This window comes from Cetorhinus maximus, chromosome 9 (genome assembly GCF_964194155.1).
Source record: "Cetorhinus maximus chromosome 9, sCetMax3.hap1.1, whole genome shotgun sequence".
NCBI lineage: Eukaryota > Metazoa > Chordata > Chondrichthyes > Lamniformes > Cetorhinidae > Cetorhinus > Cetorhinus maximus.
The window spans coordinates 109441578-109461078 of record NC_135887.1 but is presented as its reverse complement, the minus strand read 5'-3'; the positions used below and the strand labels follow the sequence as shown (position 1 = coordinate 109461078).

Below are 19501 nucleotides of genomic sequence, written 5' to 3'. Positions count from 1 at the left end.
CCTCCAATGCCCATGCGATGCTGGAAAACTAATCCCCTTCTATGAAAATGGCTATTAATTGAGGCCGTTAACTGTCTTAATTGCCTGCACAACTCCAGTGGGTGGCAGCCGATCCCACAGGAAATTAGTCCAGAAGTGGGAACGTGTCAGGGAGCAACACACTGCTTTCTAAATTTCCATGTTTCCCCACCTCCATAGGGCTGGGTAAATTCCAGCATCTATCTCTGACTTGCATTGTGTCGTGGCTTCACAGCTGGGAGCACATAATTAACATGTACATGTCTCTCTCTCAGCAATTCACAGAGATATTGGACCATGGAGACTGTAATCATACGCTAAATGTGTGAGAATGGATAGTCAGTGACTCTAAACGTTAACAACACCATTATAACCATTAATTCCCAACTAGTAACTTACCAAAGACATGTCATCACAGCAAGCAGCACAGGTGCAGGAGGCTGCATGGGGATTTAGGATACCATCCTGGAAAACAGAACCACAGAAATGTCAATACAGAGTCACAGAATCGATCCTGGCCTGGGGAGAAATTAGGGTCCAATTATTATCCCACACATGCTGAATGTTGCACTGAACAGAACTTCTGCATAAAATGAGACTTTGCTCATAACAATTTCAGGCTCTATTCAGTAGAATTCCCTTCCTCAGCATTTCTGTCCCACACCTTCCCTCTTCCTTTAAGACACTCCTTAAAACCTTTCTCTTTGATCACGCTTTCGTTCACCTGTCCTAATATCTCACATGACTCGTTGTTAATTGTTGTTTGATAACGCTCCTGTAAAGTACGTACGATTTACTATATTAAAGGCACCACATAAATGCAAGTTGTTAGTGTTACTGCATCCAAGCTCAAAGGGATCTGATTCGCATCCACCAACCTCTGAAAGCCTGAAGCCAGGGTGGGTGAATCCAATGCTTCCACATACAAAAAGCAAACAATGTAGATTCACTTGGATGATGCCACGGATGAAGCTAGAACAGATACTGGCAGCCATACACCGGAACTAATGAGATTGTTTCCACTACAGCAGAGAAGATTTACTAGAAGTTTCTAAAGTTAAGAAGGGTTTTGATAGAGTGAAGAGTGAAAGATGAACAAGGTCATGCCAGGAGGGATGTCCAACAACACTGTTTGAAAGAGATTGGATCGTGGGAGGAGCAGTCGCCTCTATGAATGCAAACATGCATCTTGAATGGTGTGTTACCTTCCACACACCAGGGTAAAGGAAATAATGGAGCAGCTGCCAGGGATCTTGGAGAGGGGTGGGGGGATAGCTAGAAGTGGTAGATCATGTCTGAAGCAGCAAGGTGGAGAATAGAATTTAGGCCATCAGGAGTCAGGTTGAACAGCTGGGCTTCATAAGGTGGAAAATACAGTATTATAACTGGTGCCACATGAGAGCCCAACCAGGGCTCAGAGTTGGGACTCAGGCGCGGGTTCCGGGTCAATGGCAGTTGGTGGGATATTAAAGAGCATGGGGAGTGAACAGGAGAGTAGAATTAGACTGGGTGGGATATTATAAAATACAGGGAGTGAGCAGGAGAATGGGATTAGACTGGGTGGGATATTAAAGGGAATGGGGAGCATGCAGGAGAGGAGGATTAGACTGGTGGGATATTAAAGGGCATCATTATAGTAATCTATGAGGCCAGTTTCCCATTGTGAGTTAGAGGGGAGAATTATTCCAAATTAAATCACTGCATTCTTTGATATTCAGCTATGGTTTGAGATGATTTATTTAAAATGTAAGGTAATCAGAAGTAAACAAAGAACAATTATCTTATGGTTATAAAAACAAAAAGCTACTGCGGATGCTGGAAATCCAAAACAAAAACAGAATTACCTGGAAAAACTCAGCAGGTCTGGCAGCATCGGTGGAGAAGAAAAGAGTCGACGTTTCGGGTCCACACGACCCTTCAACAGAACTGAAGTATAGTTAGGAGAGGGGTGAAATATAAGCTGGTTTAAGGTGGGGGGCGGGGGGAGAGAAGTTGAGGGTGGGGTGGTTGTAGGGACAAGCAAGCAGTGATAGGAGCAGATAATCAAAAGATGTCACAGACAAAAGGATCAAAGAGGTGTTGAAGGTGGTGATATTATCTAAGAAAAGTGCTAATTAAGAATGGATGGCAGGACACTCAAGGTACAGCTCTAGTGGGGGTGGGGTGGAAAGACTGACAAGGTATTAGTTGTAGATTTAAAAATAATGGAAATAGGTGGGAAAAGAAAAATCTATATAAATTATTGAAAAAAAAACAAAAGGGAGGGGGATTTAAAACCATAATTATCTTATGGTTGTGTGCAAGGTGTGATGTGACTGGTGGGCCAATCTGCTGCAATGGAAAGTGGTGCAACAGCATAAAGACATTCCCAGAAACATTAGCAGCTCAGAGACTGTTAGGCCTAAATGCTGATTTTGTAAGTATTCCAAGATTTAAATGAATGTTTAGAATTATGTGATTAGCTCTCAGAAGAACAATTTGTCCCGTTTTGATTCTGAGTCAATGCAGTTTTCCTCACGGCTCACTTATTCTCCCTGTGGTATGTTACAAAGGCAATTGTCAGAGGACATGGGGTTCCCAGATGCCTGACAGTGACAGATGCAGCTCTCCCTAGTATTACTGTTTCAACAGTGCAGTGCTCCCTCAGTACTGGCCTCTACCAACTATGCAGCACTCACTCAGTACTGCCCCGCTAGCAGTGCAGCACTCCCTTAGTACTGACCCTCTGACAGTGAGCGGTCCCTTAGTACTGCCCTTGTGACAATGCAGTTCTCCCTCAGTACCCACCCTTCGACAACTGCAGCACTCCCCTAGTACTGCCCCTTCAACAATGCAGAGCACCCTTAGTATTGCCCCTTCAACAGTGCAGTGCTCCCTTAGTACTGCCCCTTCAACAATGCAGCGCTCCCTCAGTACTGCCAATCCCATGATGCAACATTCATTCAGTACTGCCCCTCCACCAATGCAGCACTCCTTCACTACTGCCTCTCCAACAGTGCCGCTCTCCCTCAGTACTGCCCCTCTGACAGTACACCACTCCCTCATTCCCCCATCAATAGTGCAGTGCTCTTTCAGTTCTGCCCCTCCGGCACATCATCCTTCAAATGAGACGTTGAACTAAGACCATGTTTGCCCTCTCAGATGGATATAAAAGATCCCTATTTTGAGAAAGAGCACTTGAATTTTACCAGGTGCATTGGCCAACATTGATCCCTTAGAGAACACTACATAACAACAGACTATTTGGTCATTATCGCATTGCTGCTTGTGGGATCTTGTTGTGCACAAATTGGCTGCTGCAACTGTGACTACATCTTACGAAATATTTCATTGGCCGTCTAGGTTTTGATCGACTGTAATACAATGAAAGGTGCTGTATAATTGCAAGCCTTTTCAAGGAGTAGTTAGATTTAACTTGCCTTGCCCCTTTAAGCAACAAAGTCTAATTGTTGCTAAGGTTGAGTGAGTGGGCAAAAACTTGGCAGATGGAGTTTAATGTAGGAAAGCGTGAGGTCATGCACTTTGGTAGGAAGAATCAAAAGGCAGACTATTATTTAAATGGAGAGAGGCTACAAAGAAGTGCAGCACGGAGGGACCTGGGTGTTCTTGTGCATGAAACACAAAAAGTTAGCATGCAGGTGCAGCAAGTAATTAAGGAGGCAAATGGAATTTTGGCCTGTATTGCTAGGGGGTTGGAGTTTAAAAATAGGGAAGTCTTGTTACAACTGTACAGAGTGTTGGTGAGGCCACACCTGGAGTACTTTGTACAGTTTTGGTCCCCATATTTAAGAAAGGATATACTGGCATTGGAGATAATTCAAAAGAGATTCACTAGGCTGATTCCTGGGATGAAAGAGTTGGCTTTCAAGAAGGCTAAACAGATTGGTCCTTTATTCATTAGAGTTTAGAAGAATGAGGGGTGATCTTATTGAAACGTACAAGGTACTGAGTGGGCTTGACAGGGTAGATGTTGAGAAGATGTTTCCACTAGTGGGGGAATCTCAAACTAGGGGACATAGTTACAGAATAAGGGACACCCATTTAAAACTGAGACGTGATGGAATTCCTTCTCTCAGAGGAAAGTGAATATCTGGAATTCTCTACCCCAGAGGCCAAAATTTTCTGTTTGGCGGGTGGGCAGAGCAGGAACGGACATGGGCGGGTGCGGCCCCGATCGGCGCCTGCGATCAGGACCGCACTGCCATTTTGCACGGGCGGGCCAATTAAGGCCCACCCAGCACATTTCCGATTCCCATGGATAGCGGGAGTGTGCAGGCTGCGGCGGGCGTGCATAGACCAATGGTCCAATGGCGACCCGGCAGTCTGTTTGAAAGAAGGCCTGGCAGCCTCCTGCAGGCTGCTCACAATGGCCACCTCGAGATCCAACCGCAGGGGGTCTGCTGAGCAGGGCAGTCTGGGGGGAACGGCAGAGGAGCAGGGCAGGCTGCAGGGTCTGCCACAGGAACAGGGCAGGCTGCAGGGTAGGCCAACGTGCCCCTCGCTTTTCTGATGATTGCCTTGCTGCCCTCCTCAAGGAGGTGGCAGCACGGCGGGAGGTGTTGGTCCCCCAGGATAGGAGGAGGAGACCCCCCTCACATGACCAAACATGCATGGGAGGAGGTGGCGGAGGTGGTGAGCTCCCGCGATGTGGTGCGGTGCACCTGGAAAAAGTGTGGTAAGCGCTTCAACAATTTGTTGCACTCTGGAAGGGTGAGTACCTTGTTGGCATTGGGCATTTAACCCAGCAGGTAGCCTTAGCCTTTGAGGGCCATCCTCCAGAATTCTTACTGCCATGACTGCATTGAATCATGTTGGCCATTTCTCGTATGCTGGGTGAGCAAGCAGATAGTGCCCATGCTTACATCAGCCTGAGTGGTCCATGAGGAGATGAGTTCTCCCTCGCACCATGTGTTGCTCTTAGTCGCACATGAGTAGTCTGGGGGAAACCTGCAGGAGATGCAGCTAGGCGCATACTCAGAACTCCAACACATGTCCTGTTCACGGTGATGAGATTGTGGAAGGGGAGCCTCAAGGTCTCGTGGCCAAGAGCCATCTGCTGCCCTCGATGCTGCAAGTAGTTGAGCATCCTTGCTATGGACCGTGTGTTTCCTAAAGTGATGGATGCAGAATGTGTCCAAGGTGGCCATTGAGGGGGGTTGGGAGCAGGTGTACTATCTTTGTGTGACTGATCAGCAGTAGCGTGGAGAGGAGGCACTGGAGGCCTGATTTGGCCCACTGTGGTGTGCGTGCAGAGTCCATGTGTGATTAGCCACAGTGAATGGTCTTCTCTGTTTTTCAGGAGAAAAATGCTCACAATGCCTGTGAAGGTTCGCGGACTGGAGGCGGCAAGGCCCATCTGATGATTTTAAGCTGCTTTGAGCAGGAGGCCCTAGAGCTTGAGGGGTGCCATGCGCCCAGGTCCACTGGTGTCGGTGAGGCAGGGGTGGAACGGCCAGGTATTTGAGGTCAACAATGACATCTGCTCTGTCTTCCCACCATCCATAGCACTGATGATTGTTTGAATCGTTATTGTTGCAACATTGCTCATTCACAAACTGATAGAATCAGAGATGTGGGTCATACACAAAAGTCCCTCGGCCCTTCCAAGATGCGCATGTCAAGCACCTTCCAATGTTGCCTTATCCCATTTCCGACCACTATCCCCATGGCCTTGTATGCCATGGCATCCCAACTGCACATCCAAATACTTATTACATATTAGAAGGGTTTCTGCGTCCACCACCCTTTCACGCAGTGCATCCCACTCTACTGTGTGCAAAAGCTGCTCATCACTTCACCTGTCAACCTCATGCCCCTTACCTTAAATCAATGCCACCAGGTTACTCATCCCTCCATCAAGGGGAAAAGTTCCTTTCTGTCGATTCTATCTATGCCCCTCATAATGTTAAACCTCAATAATGTCACTTCCTCAATCTCCTCGGCTCCAGGGGAAATATCCCCAGTCTATGCTATGTCTCCTCATAACTCAAACTCTCCAGCCCAGCATGCATCCTGGTCAGCGACCTCTGCACTCTCTCCCCTCCAATCACATCCCTCCTGTGAAGCGCATATCACAACTGCACGCAGACCTATAGCTGTGGCCTCGGCAGCGTTTTCTGCACTTGCAACATGACCTCCCTGTTCCTATATTCTATTCCTCGGCTAATAAAGGCAAGTATGGAATTTACCTTCTTAAACGCGTTATGTACCTGTCCCACTACCTTAACGGACCTGTTGACATGCCCAGCAAGGTCCCTCTAATCTTCCTTACTTTCCATGGTCCTACCATTCCCAGTGTATTCCTGTACCTTGTTTCTCCTGCCCAAGTGCATCACCTCACACTTATCCACATAACATTCCATTTGGCATTCCTTAGGCCATCTGACCAGCCCGTCTGTATCCTCCTGCAATATTGGGTCTCCTCCTGACTATTTGCCACCCCACCAATATTCATCTCCATAGGTTCTGGAAGGTTGAGCACATAATGCGCCAGGGGGAAAGAGATGAAGTTTGTCACTGTGTGCACGCTAACTGATCCACTGTCCTTGTTGTTCATTTCAGCATCATCAGAGCCTGTCCACCAGGAGCAATTGCAGATGCCCCCTCTCACACCTGAGGGCCCTCAACTGTCACCTGCATCACACCATTTCTAAGAGGCAGGCACCAGTGCAGATACTAGCACATTGGTGGGCATTGCAACATCGGCTAGTGTCCGGGGGCACAGTGGAGAGAGCACTTCACAATCGCTGGAGGAGCTGGCAGAGACAGAAAGTGCCAATGGCACCAGCAGTCGGAGGACTGCAGGGGACCAGGCTCATGCTCAGTCGGTGCGTGATAATGTGCCTCTGGAGGCATCCGCAACGCAGCAGCTGCAGGAAATGCGGCCGGGTGTGCAGGAGCATCTGGGAGTGTTGCATGAGACTATGCTTCGCTTGGTGTCCATGGTGGAGGAGTCCACGTGGAGCAACAGTGATGCAATGAGCCTCATGGCAAAGCATCATGCTTCCTTCATATAGAGAGTGGCGACTCTCGTGGAGAGGGGCTTCCAGGAGAACAAGCAGCTTCTCCTGGGGTTAAGCTCGGACCTGCAAGCCCTCACAGCGCCAGTGGCCACAGCTGGTCATTGCCAATGTGAGAGATGGTGTGGGCTTCAAGCTTCCCAGCTCGTTGCCCGTCCATCAACGGTGAGCAGGGATGTCGGGGTGACCTCACGTCGGCGCAGCAGTTGCCTGTCGTATCTGCGGGCTCCTCTCACGGCGCTGCGGATGAGGGCAACAGCTCTTCCGCCCCTCTCCCAGTGACTGCTTCATCAGGTGAGGCTGCGACGACTGTGGAGATGTCAGGTGTGGAACTGGCAGATCCCTCCCAGGCGGGGCCAGCACAGGCTCCAAGGGCCAGAGGACGGCCGCCAAGGTCATCGAGGCCAACAGGACAGCAGAGTCAGCAGGTTGTCTCAGATGCCACTCCAAGTGATGGGACGGCACCAAGACGTAGCACCTGTAAACGTAAGCATAAGGCACCTTAGGCACACCACGGGTTTGTCACTGGTGATTTTGTGTTAGCCCTAGATTAGGGAATTATTATTTGTTTATGTTTGAAAAATGTTTTGGTTTGATTTTGTGTGACCTTATGATGGTGAAAATTAAAACCAGATGTGTTACCATGGCTGAGGGTGGCTCCTTTGTTCCACATTTGTATGTTTTACATACATGTCATGAGTGTTTGAGTGGACATTGAGGTTTAGCTGCAGCTGATGAAGTGACAGATGTAGCACTTAAGTGCCAAGTATGGAAGCGCCAGGCAAGGCTAGTCCTCCTGATCCATTTGTGTGGAGCTAGCTGAAGGTTCATTGGATTAAAGTGTCCAGGGTGTCCCTGCCTCCTTGGTGTAGTCCCAGGTCAGCGTTTAGCCCTTCATCATTCCCCTGTGCTTCCTCATCCTCAGAATAAGTGCTGGACTCATCGTGTGCAGCCGCATCCACTGCGTCAACGTCTTCATCGTCCACTGCGTCCCCCCTTTCCAGCGCAAGATTGTGGAGAGCGCAGCATGCAACCATTATCACCGAGACACGATCTGGTGGGTACTGGAGTGCGCCCCCTGAGCGATCCAGGCATCGGAAGCACATCTTGAGAAGACCGATGGCTCGCTCCACCACAGCCCTTGTGGAGGCGTGGCTCCTATTGTAGCACTGCTCAGCTTCTGTTCTTGGATAGCGGAGAGGAATCATGAGCCACCTTCTGAGGGGATAGCCCTTGTCACCCAGCAGCTAACCATCCAGCCGGGCTGGAGCACTGAAGAGCCCCGGCACCTGGGAGTGCCTGAGGATGTAGGCGTCGTGGGAATTGCCTGGGTACCTTGCACAGACTTGTAGAATCTGCATCCTGTGATCACACACTATCTGCACGTTCATGGAGTGGAAGCCCTTCCTGTTGACAAAGGCACCGGGCTCACCTGCTGGCGCCTTGATGGCCACATGTGTGCAGTCTCTTGCACCCTGGACGCGGGGGAAGCCAGCAATGGCCACGAAGCCTCTGGCTCGCTGTGTCTGGCTTGCCTGGTCCCAGCGGAAGTGGATGAAGGTCAATGTATGCCTGTACAGAGCGTCTGTGACCTGCGTGACACAAGTTTGCACAGCTGATTGGGAGACACCACAAAGATCACCCTGGAAGGAGCCAGAGGCATAGAAGTTGAGGGCAACTGTGACCATCAGAGCCGCTGGCATGGGGTGTCCACCCACACAGTTAGGAGAGATCTCAGGGCCAACCATCTGACAGATGTAGTTGACTGTCTCCCTTGACAGTCAGAGCCTCCTTCAGCACTGCACCTCAGTCATATTGAGGTGGCTACTTCACCGTCTGTATACCCTGGCAGCAGGATAGTGGCGTCTTCTGCGGCCCCTTCCACCTTGGACTACCTCTTGGCCCTGTGCCCCTTGTGCCTGTGCCCGGCTCCCCTGGAGGCTGATTGTCCTGTCCTGGCCTCCTCCTTATTCTAGCCCTCCCTTCCTCCTCAGAGGAGCTGCCTCCAGTGGACATGTCAGAACCCATACCCAAGCTAAAGGGAAGCCTCCGGAAAGTTGCATGCCCGATAAAGATTCCTGACTGCAGACTGGTGACCTGAAGGTTAAAAGTGCACAGAAAGCTGCTGGAATTCATTCTGAACTGCTGCAGATCACACAGGCAAGTTTAAAAAACTTTCTGCAATAAATACTCACAGACCAGATTGACAATCCCACTGAGCCCTCTTATCCCGTCCGTGGATGAGTTTTATTAAAAAGTCTCTTACCTGCCTGCCCGTTGCGCCCATGCACCGACCCGAAGATCGCACGGGTGCCTGAAATTCGGCGTTGATTGCCGATTTAAGGGCCTTAACTAGCCCGTTAATTAATGGCGGGCGCGCATTGAACTTCATCACGCGCGCGCCCAGCGAAATACCATGATGGCGCGCGGTGACGTCGGGACACTCGCCCAACGTCATCACGTGTCATTTTACGTGCTGACGTGTGGGACCCCGCCCCACCCCGGCACGTCAAGCACAAAATTCTGCCCAGAGAGTTGTGGAGGCTAGATCACAAAGTATTTAAAGAGGAGGTAGATAGATTTTTGAAATATCGGGGATTTGAGGGCTATGAGGAGCTGGCACAAAAGAGGAGTTGAGGCCTGGGACAGATCAGCCATGATCTTATTGAATGGCGAGGCAGGCTTGAGGGGCCGAATGACTCCTCCTGCCTCTATTTCTTATGTTCTTATGTAAACACAGTTTGAGGTTATTCAAAATTTAACAATGGACAGATTAATAATAGATAGAGAAGACATACTAAAAAGGTCATCATTACTTAAAGTTGGTAAATCACCTTGTCCAGATGGAATGATCCTAAGTTGCTGAAAGAATCAAAGGTAGAAATAGCTGAGGCATTTGTTACAGTTTTAAATCCTCATTGCATGCAGGAGTATTACCAGAGGACTGGAGGTTTGCTAATGCTATATCACTATTCAAAAAAAGGGGAGAAGGATAAACCAGGAAGTTGCAGGCCAACCAGTCTAACATTATTGATGGGAAAATTACTGGAAACCATTATCAGCAACAAAATAAACTTTAATTTGGAAAGGCATGGGTTAATCATGGAGAACCCACCTGGATTTGTTAAAGATAAATAGTGTCTGACTAGTGTGATTGGTAACTAAGAAGGTTGATCAAGGTAGCACAGTAGATGTTGTATATATGGACATTCAGAGGCATTCTACAAAGTGCCACATGGAAGACTGATAAGGAAGATGGAAGCCAATGGGATTAGGGGAAAATGGCGATATAGACATGGAATTGGCTCAGTTACAGGAATCAGAGGATAATTATGGTGGATGGAGTTTTTTAGTCTGGGAGGTGGTTTGGACTGGTATTCCCCAAGGGTCAGTTATGGGTCCTTTACTCCTCTTAATATTTATTAATGACCTAGACTTGGGTATAGGGAGCAGCGTATTGACAACGTTATAGATAATGATGAGAGTTGCTGGTAGACTTCAGGATGACAAGATGGTTAAATGAGCAGGTAGAATTCAATATGGAAAAGTGATGTATTTTAAAGACTAATATGGAAAGACGGTACTATAAACAGCATGATTTTGAAAAGAGATGAGCAAAGAGGCCTTAATGTTCAGGGTCACAAATCCTTAAAAGATGTCAGGGCAAGTTGATATGGTGGTTAAAGAAACATTTAGATTATTTGGGTTTATAAACACAGAGAATCTAAAAACAAACAGGTCATGTCAGAACTTTGTAAATCATTGGTTGAGCCTCAGCTGGAATATCATGGACAATGCTGGGCACTACTCTTCAGGAAAGATGTAAAGGCCTTAGAAAGGGGATAGAAGAAGTTTACCAAGATGTTGCCCAGGATGAGGAACTTCAATCATGAGGAGAGATTGAAAAGTTAGGACTCTTCTCCTTCGAAGTGAGAAGGATAAGAAGTTTTCAAGATGATGAAAGGTTTTAATAGAACAGATAGGGACAAACTATTGCCTCTGGTAAGTGGGTCAAAAACAAGAGGTCATAGATTTAAAACCATTGAAAAGAGATTTAGAGTGGAGATGAGTAGAAATGTTTTCATGCAGAATTATCAAGATCTGGAAATTCTACCTGAAAAGATGATGGAAACTGATTCCATAAATAATTTTGAAAGGGTAATTAGACAGTAACTTGAGGATCAAGATCTTCCAGGGCTACAGAAAAAATTCTATGCATGATGGCTCTTTTAAACAGCTAGCATGGACACGATAGGCTGAATGGCCTCCTTCTATGCTGTAAGTTTCTATAATTCTACAAAAGCATGTATATATTAAAAGATTTGTAAGTTTAAAGCTGCATGTCACAAGCAGCCAGCATTAAAAAGCTGGCTTTTTATCTCTCATCTTTTGTGTTGGCTATTAGGTGTACACTCCTTTGCTTTTGAACAATTTGTAAGCTGACCATAGCAAGGATCATACTGAACTCCATCCTCTTGACAGCTTATGATACAGATTCATACAACAATAAAATATACAGAATGTTCTAAAGCTGCAATGATTACTAAGCCATTACCACTAACATTCACAATGATTATTGTGCCCTTACTTGTATCAGACATTGAAGGGGCCGCCCAGCATATCGGATGCTCCTTTTCCAGTCTTTGCTACTAGCCCGTCCTGCCATGCCTTCAAACTCCGTGGGAGTGAACCAGTTCTCTCCATGTTTAATGCAACGCCCCCGTCCTCCTGAAAATAAGACCACAGGTCATTCACAGTTCCTTTTAAGCCCACGTGTCTGGCCCAGTTATTAAAGGTAAAGCTTGAAAGGAAAGTAACTCAATATGAACACAAAGATAAAAGCAAAAAACTGCAGATGCTGGAAATCCAAAACAAAAACAAAAATAGCTGGAAAAACTCAGCAGGTCTGGCAGCATCTGCGGAGAGAAGCACAGTTAACGTTTCAAGTCTGAATGACCCTTCAACAGAACTAGGTAAAAATAGAAGAGAGGTGAAATTTAAACCAGCTTATATTTCGCCTCTCTTCTATTTTTACTTAGTTCTGTTGAAGGGTCATTCGGACTCGAAACGTTAACTGTGTTCCTCTCCGCAGATGCTGCCAGACCTGCTGAGTTTTTCCAGCTATTTTTGTTTTTGTTTTCAATATGAACACTCATTTCCATCTAACAAAGCCAATTAAAGATCTCCAGCCTTGTAATAAGATGCACTTAGGATAACAAACTTCTTTAGCATAACAAAAAGTCCAGTGAACCTCACAGCTGGAGGTCAGAGCCAGGCAGGAAAGAATTAAGTGATAACAGACAGATTTTCAGAAAGGCTATAGCTCACTTAACCTAAGGGGACATGACATTTCAGATTCTCTTGTAAAAGCAAGCAATTAAAACAAAACCTTTATAAAGCACCAGTTAATCCCCAGCTGGAGTATTATATCCAGTTCTGGGCACCACATTTTTGCTAAGGCCTTGGAGAGAGCGCAGAGGAGATTGACTGGAATGGTACCAGGGATAAGGGGTTTCAGTTACGCGGAGAACTGGAGAAGCTGGAATTCGTCCCCTTAGAGCAGAGAGGTTAAGGGGAGATTTGTTCAAGATGTTCAAAACTACGTGTGGTTTTGAGACGGTGAACAAGCAGAAATTGTTTTTAGTGCTAGGAAGATTGGTAACTAAAGGACACAGATTTAAAATAATTGGCAAAAAAGCCAAACAGAAGGAAAAGAGGACTTCTTTTATGCAATGAGCTACGATGATTACAATCCTCTACCTGAAAGGGTGCTGGAAGCACATTCAATAATAATTCTCAAATGAATGTTAAGCAAATACTTGAAGGGGAAAAATTTGCAGGGGTCAGGGATAGAGATGGGGAAGTGGGACTAATTGGACAGCTCTTTCAAAGAGCCAGCACAGCTATAATGGGCCAAATGTCCTCTTTCTGTGCTGTTTGATTCTGATTGTATGGTCCGCAACACCCTGGGATAGTCATGGATACTGATGACGAGATCCAAACACAGAGCTGGCGCTCCCTGTTTCAAGCTCATTATCCTCTGACCAGGATCATAGGCTGACCTAGATGTTCAGAGATTGCCTACAGGGTTAAGTGCTCAATGATATCCCTAGGGCTACCAGTAGCCTCCATGGTGTACAGGGGGCTCTAAAATATTGAGATTTCCTGGGCTTTCATACAATCAATTCACCAATCCTACACTCCCTCTGGAAAGATTTGCCTGGCATCACCACTGAAGAACACAGATTACCGCCACCAAGGTCAGTTCTCCCCGTGCTGGTTTTCCTGGGCTGATTTCCCCACCAGACCGGTTCCACCCACCCAGGCCAGTTCCCCACAACCAGGCTGGTTCCTCCAATACGGTTCCCACCCCATCACCCGAACCCTCCATCCAAACCATTTCATCCAAATCAGTTGCCCCCACCCAGGCTGGTTATCCCCACCCAAACCGGTTCCTCCCCCAGTCAGTTTCCCAAATCCCAGACCAAGCTAATTCCAAACAGAACGAAGTTCCGTGCTTGCAGCACAGGACCGGTGGTGAACTGACTTAATACGAAGACTGCATCAACATCTACACTTTAGAAATATTCATTGTGGAAAAATATCGCACTTTGGTTCTCCTTTGGAAGAGAACAATCATCAGGAATTCTGGTCAGGACCATGAGACTTTGACTAACCACATTGATCAATCTCTATCAATTAGCCTACACCAGACCTAGGCATTGGTGGGGAAAACCCTAGGAAATTGTGGATTTTCTCACCTGAACCTAGTTTGTTTTTGAACAAAATTCCACTAGTATTCCGGCATCTGACTGGTAGCTCGTTCTCATACACAGAAGGATCCCAGTTGTATTTCGTTCCCTCTTTGTCAGGGCCTTGTGTCAGAGGAGTTGAAGATATCTGTGGACCTGGTAAAAAAGCAACAGAAACAACATTAAACATAAAGACCCTTCTTTTTCAATTATTCAAATAGTGTCCCTTCAAATAAAAAAGATGATGCAGTGATCAGATAATAACAAGTTCCAGAGGACATTTCATAGTCTCTCAGTCCCAAAACGAAGAAAACCACATGGGAAGTAACCAGCTCTGGTCTGGAATGCCTGGGAACCAGTTAGTTTGTGTAGATCATAGAAGCCAGCATGAGTACCCGCCATGCCGTACCTGTGCTAACTCCACATCAAAGTTATCTACTCCAAAACCTGGCCAATATTTTAACAGTTTACATAATTTCCTTTAAATACCATGACTGACTCAGTAGAGATAGTGACAAATTCGCACACATCACTGGAGACACTGGCCTGGATTTTCGCTCTAGAGTCGGGGAGCATGAAATGCAAAATTTCCTGGCTTGCTGCACCAGCCTCAGAAAAAGGTGCCCCAAATGGCAGGATCTTCATTCCAAGGGGGACGGGTGTGGGATAGAGTTGAGCCTGCTGCCCCCAAGACACAAGATCAGAGGCGGCCAAAGCGGCTGCCGAGTGGCTGTTTAAAAGGCCTGCCATGGTTCTCTGAGACTTCATCCTAGTTGTTTTCTTAAACATTAGGCTCTCTAGCCCTCATCCCTCTTCACTCCTCCACCCACTCCCCATGACCATACATGCCAACCCATGCTGCCACCCGCCCCCAATGGCCCCTCATACTTTCAATGCCAACTCAAGCCATATTCCCCACCCAACCACTTGGCCCGTTATAGCCTTGTGGCAACTCATGACCCCCCCACCCACTACTTTTTGCCCTTACACCCTCCATGTTAACTCATCCAGTATCCACCATGGGCAGGCCTCAGGTGCCATGCTGAGATGAAATAAAATGAAGTTCTAATTATCAATTAGAGTTCACTATATTTAAAAAATCCATTCATGAAAGATCATTCAAAACATTCAATTGCCCTCAAGTACTTAATCATTTATCAAAACAAACAGACTTGTGTCCATAACCCCTGTCAAAGACAGATAATCGTTTAATCGTTGAATCCAACTGCAAACTTACAACCCCCACCCCAGCACTGTGACAATGACAGGTAGCTGAAAGCGGCCAAGCATTAATAATGCTTTATGATAGCACATAACTATTGAAACAACTATTGAAATTGCTAGAACAGATATTTTTCAACTCTCACTGACACAGACAGGCAGTTCTTTCAATGTTTAAAGGGCTGTCCATTTAAATAACCTGACAGTTCTACAGACCTTATCCACCCTTCAAGAGCATTTACAACTTCTCCAAAGATTCATAGCTCCTACATTGTGGGATAAGGCCCTTGCTCCAGTGAAAATGGGATCTGTTTGAACTCAGCACTGAGTTCAAATGGCCCAGCTGAGTTCAGGATTGCCGCATATGGGAGTCACGTCCTGCCCCTGTTTCCCCACTCCTCCACCACCCCCACCCCAAGGCAAAAATAGGATCGATTAGAAATGGGGGTGGGACTTCTGGATCCACCCACCATTTTGGAAGGTCCTCGGGGTCTTCACAACCCTGTGAAAATACAGGCCACTGTGTCCATTTGTATTGCTTGATTCAAGCAGCAGACTAGTAAACACAATAGGATCAAAAGACTTGCATTTAGATAGTACCTTTCACAACCTTTGTACATGCTAAAACTCTCTGCAGCCAATGAAATACTTTCAAAGTATAGTCACTGTTGTAATTAAATAAATGTGGCAGCTAAGTTACCCACAAAAAAATCCACAAACAGAACCAAGATAATGGCCAGATAATCTGCTTTTTTTTCTTGAAATGACATAGGTTCATACAGAGGGGAAATTTTGTCACGTGCTTGGAGGTGGGGGTACTGGAAAAAAGGGGAAAACCCCATTGGGACAGCTTCCCTATGTGGTCTCGCATAGGGGCAGGCTATCAGTAGAATTGGCAATCCACTCACCAGAAGCAGACAGGTGCTCCTGCACCCCCATGCCCTCTGCTCAACGCTTAAATCCCCTTTTTGGTCCCCAATCACCCCCACTCCTCCGCTAACCGCCCTTTTACTATTTATAAGCCTACCTTTCCGTCTACTAGGAATGTAGCCCGACTGTATCCAAACTATCTCCACTTTAAAGGCAGCCCACTGTTCAGTGAGTTTTGCCTACCAATCTTTGATTCCAACTTATCTGTCCCTGAAATCTTTCCCTAGCAACCCACTTGTCACTTCATTCTCCAGATCCAGAAATGCCTCCTTTCTCATTGGACCAAAAGTATACTGATCTAGAAAATTCTCCTGAACACACTTCAGAAACTCTTCCCCCTCTCTGCCCTTTATTTATTACCATTCCAGTTTATATTAGGATAATTAATTTCTCCTATTATAACTACTCTATAGTTTTTGCACCTCTACAATTTCCTCGAAAATTTGCTCTTCTATATCTTTCCCATTAGTTGGTAGCCTATAGAATATACCCAGTAATGCTTCTTAACTCTAATCAAATAGATTCTAGCCTTGTCAGTTTGGGGCTTTCATCTTCCTTTTCTGTCTGAGCCCATTTGAGTATGCCTCCTAATCAAGCTGATCCCAAGGTTTCCCTCTGCCTGAGCAATGCTCACCTCTTCCAGTGAATCTGCTAGCTGGCCATCCCTTCAGGCCCTGCAATTGGCCATCTGATGTCATGCCTATCACCCACCATCCTTAACTGGATGGCAAATGCAGAGGCAGCTGATTAGTAGACCACTTCCTGTAAAAGCACCGGCGGTACGCTGTCGAGAAGTGCGGGCTCCAGAACTGCAAATTGTCTCAAACTTCAATTATTTGCTATGTCCATAAAATTCTGCCTACAGTGTCTGTCTATAACAAAACCCTCAACATCCACTGCATGAACACTCCTCCTTGTATAATACAGCCGACTAAAAACCTCTGGCCTGTGGCAATGTATTCCATATTCAAACTGCCTCTGTATGAACAGATTCCTTTTTCTGTCTCCTTACCCCTCATGCTAACCTTGACTTCACGTCTTTGTTACCTAGTCGCTGACCAGTGGAAATACCTTTTCACTATTTACCCATGAAACCCTGTTATAGCTTTGCTCACTTCCAATAAATCCCTCTTTAATTGGCCCTGCTCCAGCCCTAGTAGGAGCATAAGAATTAAGAGCAGGAATAAACCATTTGGTCCCTCAAGTGTGTTCTGCCATTCAATACGATCATGGCTAATCTTCTGCCTCAATTCTACTTTTTCGCCCACTGTCCATATCCCCTGACTCTCTGAGAGACCAAACATCTGTCTATCTCAACCTTGAATATACTCAAGAATGGAATATCAACAGCCCTCTGGGATAGAGAATTCCAAAGATTAACAAACCTGAGTGAAGAAATTTCTCATCTCAGTCCTAAATGATCAGCCCCTCATCCTGAGACTGTGCCCCTATGTCCTAGATTCCCCAGCCAGGGAAAACAACCTTTCTGTCTCTGCCCTTTCAAGCCCCTTCAGAATCTTTCATATGTTTCAATGAAATCACTCATCGAAACTCCAGACAGTACAGGCCCAATTTACTCAGCCTCTCATCGTAGGACAACCTCCTCATCCCAGGGACCAATTTAGTCAACCTTCACTGTACTGCCTCCAATGCAAGTATATCCTTCCTAAAATATGGGGACCCAAGCAGCACACAGTAATCCAGGTGTGGTCTCAACAAAGTCCGGTACAATTGTAGCAAGACTTCCTTATTCTTACACTTCGAACCCCTTGCAATAAAGACCAGCATGACATTTGCCTTCCTAATGCTTGCTGTACCAACATGCTAATTTCCTGTGTTTTTTGTACAAATATACCCAAGTCTCTCTGAACATCAACATTTAAAAGTTTCACACCTTTTAAAAAATATTCTGCTTTTCTATTCTTGTGACCAACGTGAATAACCTCACACTTCCCACATTATACCCCATTTTCCACCTTGATCCCTGCTCATTTAACGTGTGTATATCTCTTTTCAGCCTCTTTGTGTCCTCCTCACAGCTTATATTCCCATTCAGCTTTGTGTTGTCAACAAACTGACAACTGAAGAGATTAAGTAATGTAGCCAGGTCACGAATAAAGATTATAATAGCTGAGGCCCCACCACTGATCATTGTAACACTCCACTAGTCACAGCCCGCCAAATTGAAAATGCCATGTCTACTCCTATTCTCTGCTTCCTGTCCATTAGCCAATCATTCATCCATGCTAATAACATTAACACCCAACTCCATGAATCCTTATCCTGCATATCAACATTTTTGTGTGGCCACTTTACTGAATGCCTTTTGGGAATCCAAGTATACCACATCTACTGGTTCTCCTTTATCGACCCTGAAAGTTGCATCACAGATGTAAGTACTATAAACCTCACAGAAATAATGGATAATCAAGGGGCTAGTGTAAACAAGGAAATATTAATATTAGTAAAAAATAGTGCTAGAGAAATTAATGGGACTTAAAGTAAATAAAGCCCCTGGACCTGATGATCTACATTCCAGAGTGTTGAAAGAGGTGGCTGCGGAGCTACTAGATGCATCTTTCAAAGTTCTGAAATGGTTCTTGCAGATTTGAAGGTGGCAAATGTATCCCCAGTATTTAAGGAAGGAGGGAGAGAAAAAAATAGGGAACTGCAGACTTGACATCAATAGTAGGGAAAATGCTAGAATCTATATTAAAGCTGCTGGTGGAGTCAGAAAATCCCTCCCTTGGTATCCTCATTTTCAAATCCCTCCATGGTGTCGCCCCTTCCTATCTCTGTTACCTTCTCCGGCCCTACAACCCTCCGAGATACCTCCATTCCTCCAATTTGGGCCTCTTGCATGCCCTTGATTTTATTTGCTCCACCATTGGCGCCATGTCTTCAGTTGCCTAGGCCCCTGAGCTCTAGAATTCCTTCCCTAAACCTCTCCGCCTCTCGCTCCTCCTTTAAGATGCTTCTCAAAACCCACATATTTGAGCAAACTTTTGGTCACCTGTCCTAATATCATTTTATGTGGCTCAGTGTCAAATTTTATTCGATAATGCTCTTGTGAGCCACCTAGGAATGTTTTGCTACAGAAATTCAAGTAGTTGCTGTTTGTTATGAAGAAGGCGGGATACAGAGCCAGCAGTGCTAGCTCGGGGTGATCGTGAGGAGGGGCAGCTGAAAGTTGGGTTGTTTAGTGACAAATGGACAGTGGCTGGTGCTTTAGATTGTCAGTGGCACAACTGGAGCTTTAATCAGAAGTAACCTCGCAGCACATCTCCGTTCACTCAACAAACTTTCACCCACTCCCCTCCAACCCCGCTGCCAGAAAGCACTCCCTTCCAGTGGCTCTCATGATTCAATCCCCCCGCCAGCTTTCCTTCCCCTGATTGTACTGAGAAGCGATCAGCACAGGACAGTACCTGGAGTTATGGGTGTGCTGGGTGTTTTTAATCCAGTTGTTTCCACAATGCTCCCGTCCGTGTGAACGACTATCAGCGTTGCTTTGTCGGTGGGGAGTCCTTCTCCGATCTGAAGTGTGGTTCTTCCCGACTG

The 19501-nt window shown here is 46.2% G+C and overlaps 1 protein-coding gene across 2 annotated transcripts in view; it reads right to left on the bottom strand.

Moving 5' to 3' along the window:
- LOC144684915 (deformed epidermal autoregulatory factor 1 homolog) overlaps positions 1-19501 on the bottom strand; it is an 84099-nt gene that overhangs the window by 44883 nt on the left and 19715 nt on the right. The window contains exons 3-6 of one of the 2 annotated variants that reach the window (XM_078549326.1): positions 19369-19498; positions 13799-13945; positions 11626-11765; positions 418-483 (exon numbers count right to left, since the gene is read on the bottom strand). In XM_078549326.1, the coding sequence (XP_078405452.1) occupies positions 418-483; positions 11626-11765; positions 13799-13945; positions 19369-19498 (483 nt within the window). The remainder of the gene's footprint in view (positions 1-417; positions 484-11625; positions 11766-13798; positions 13946-19368; positions 19499-19501) is intronic. The other variant, XM_078549327.1, reaches the window with a different exon arrangement.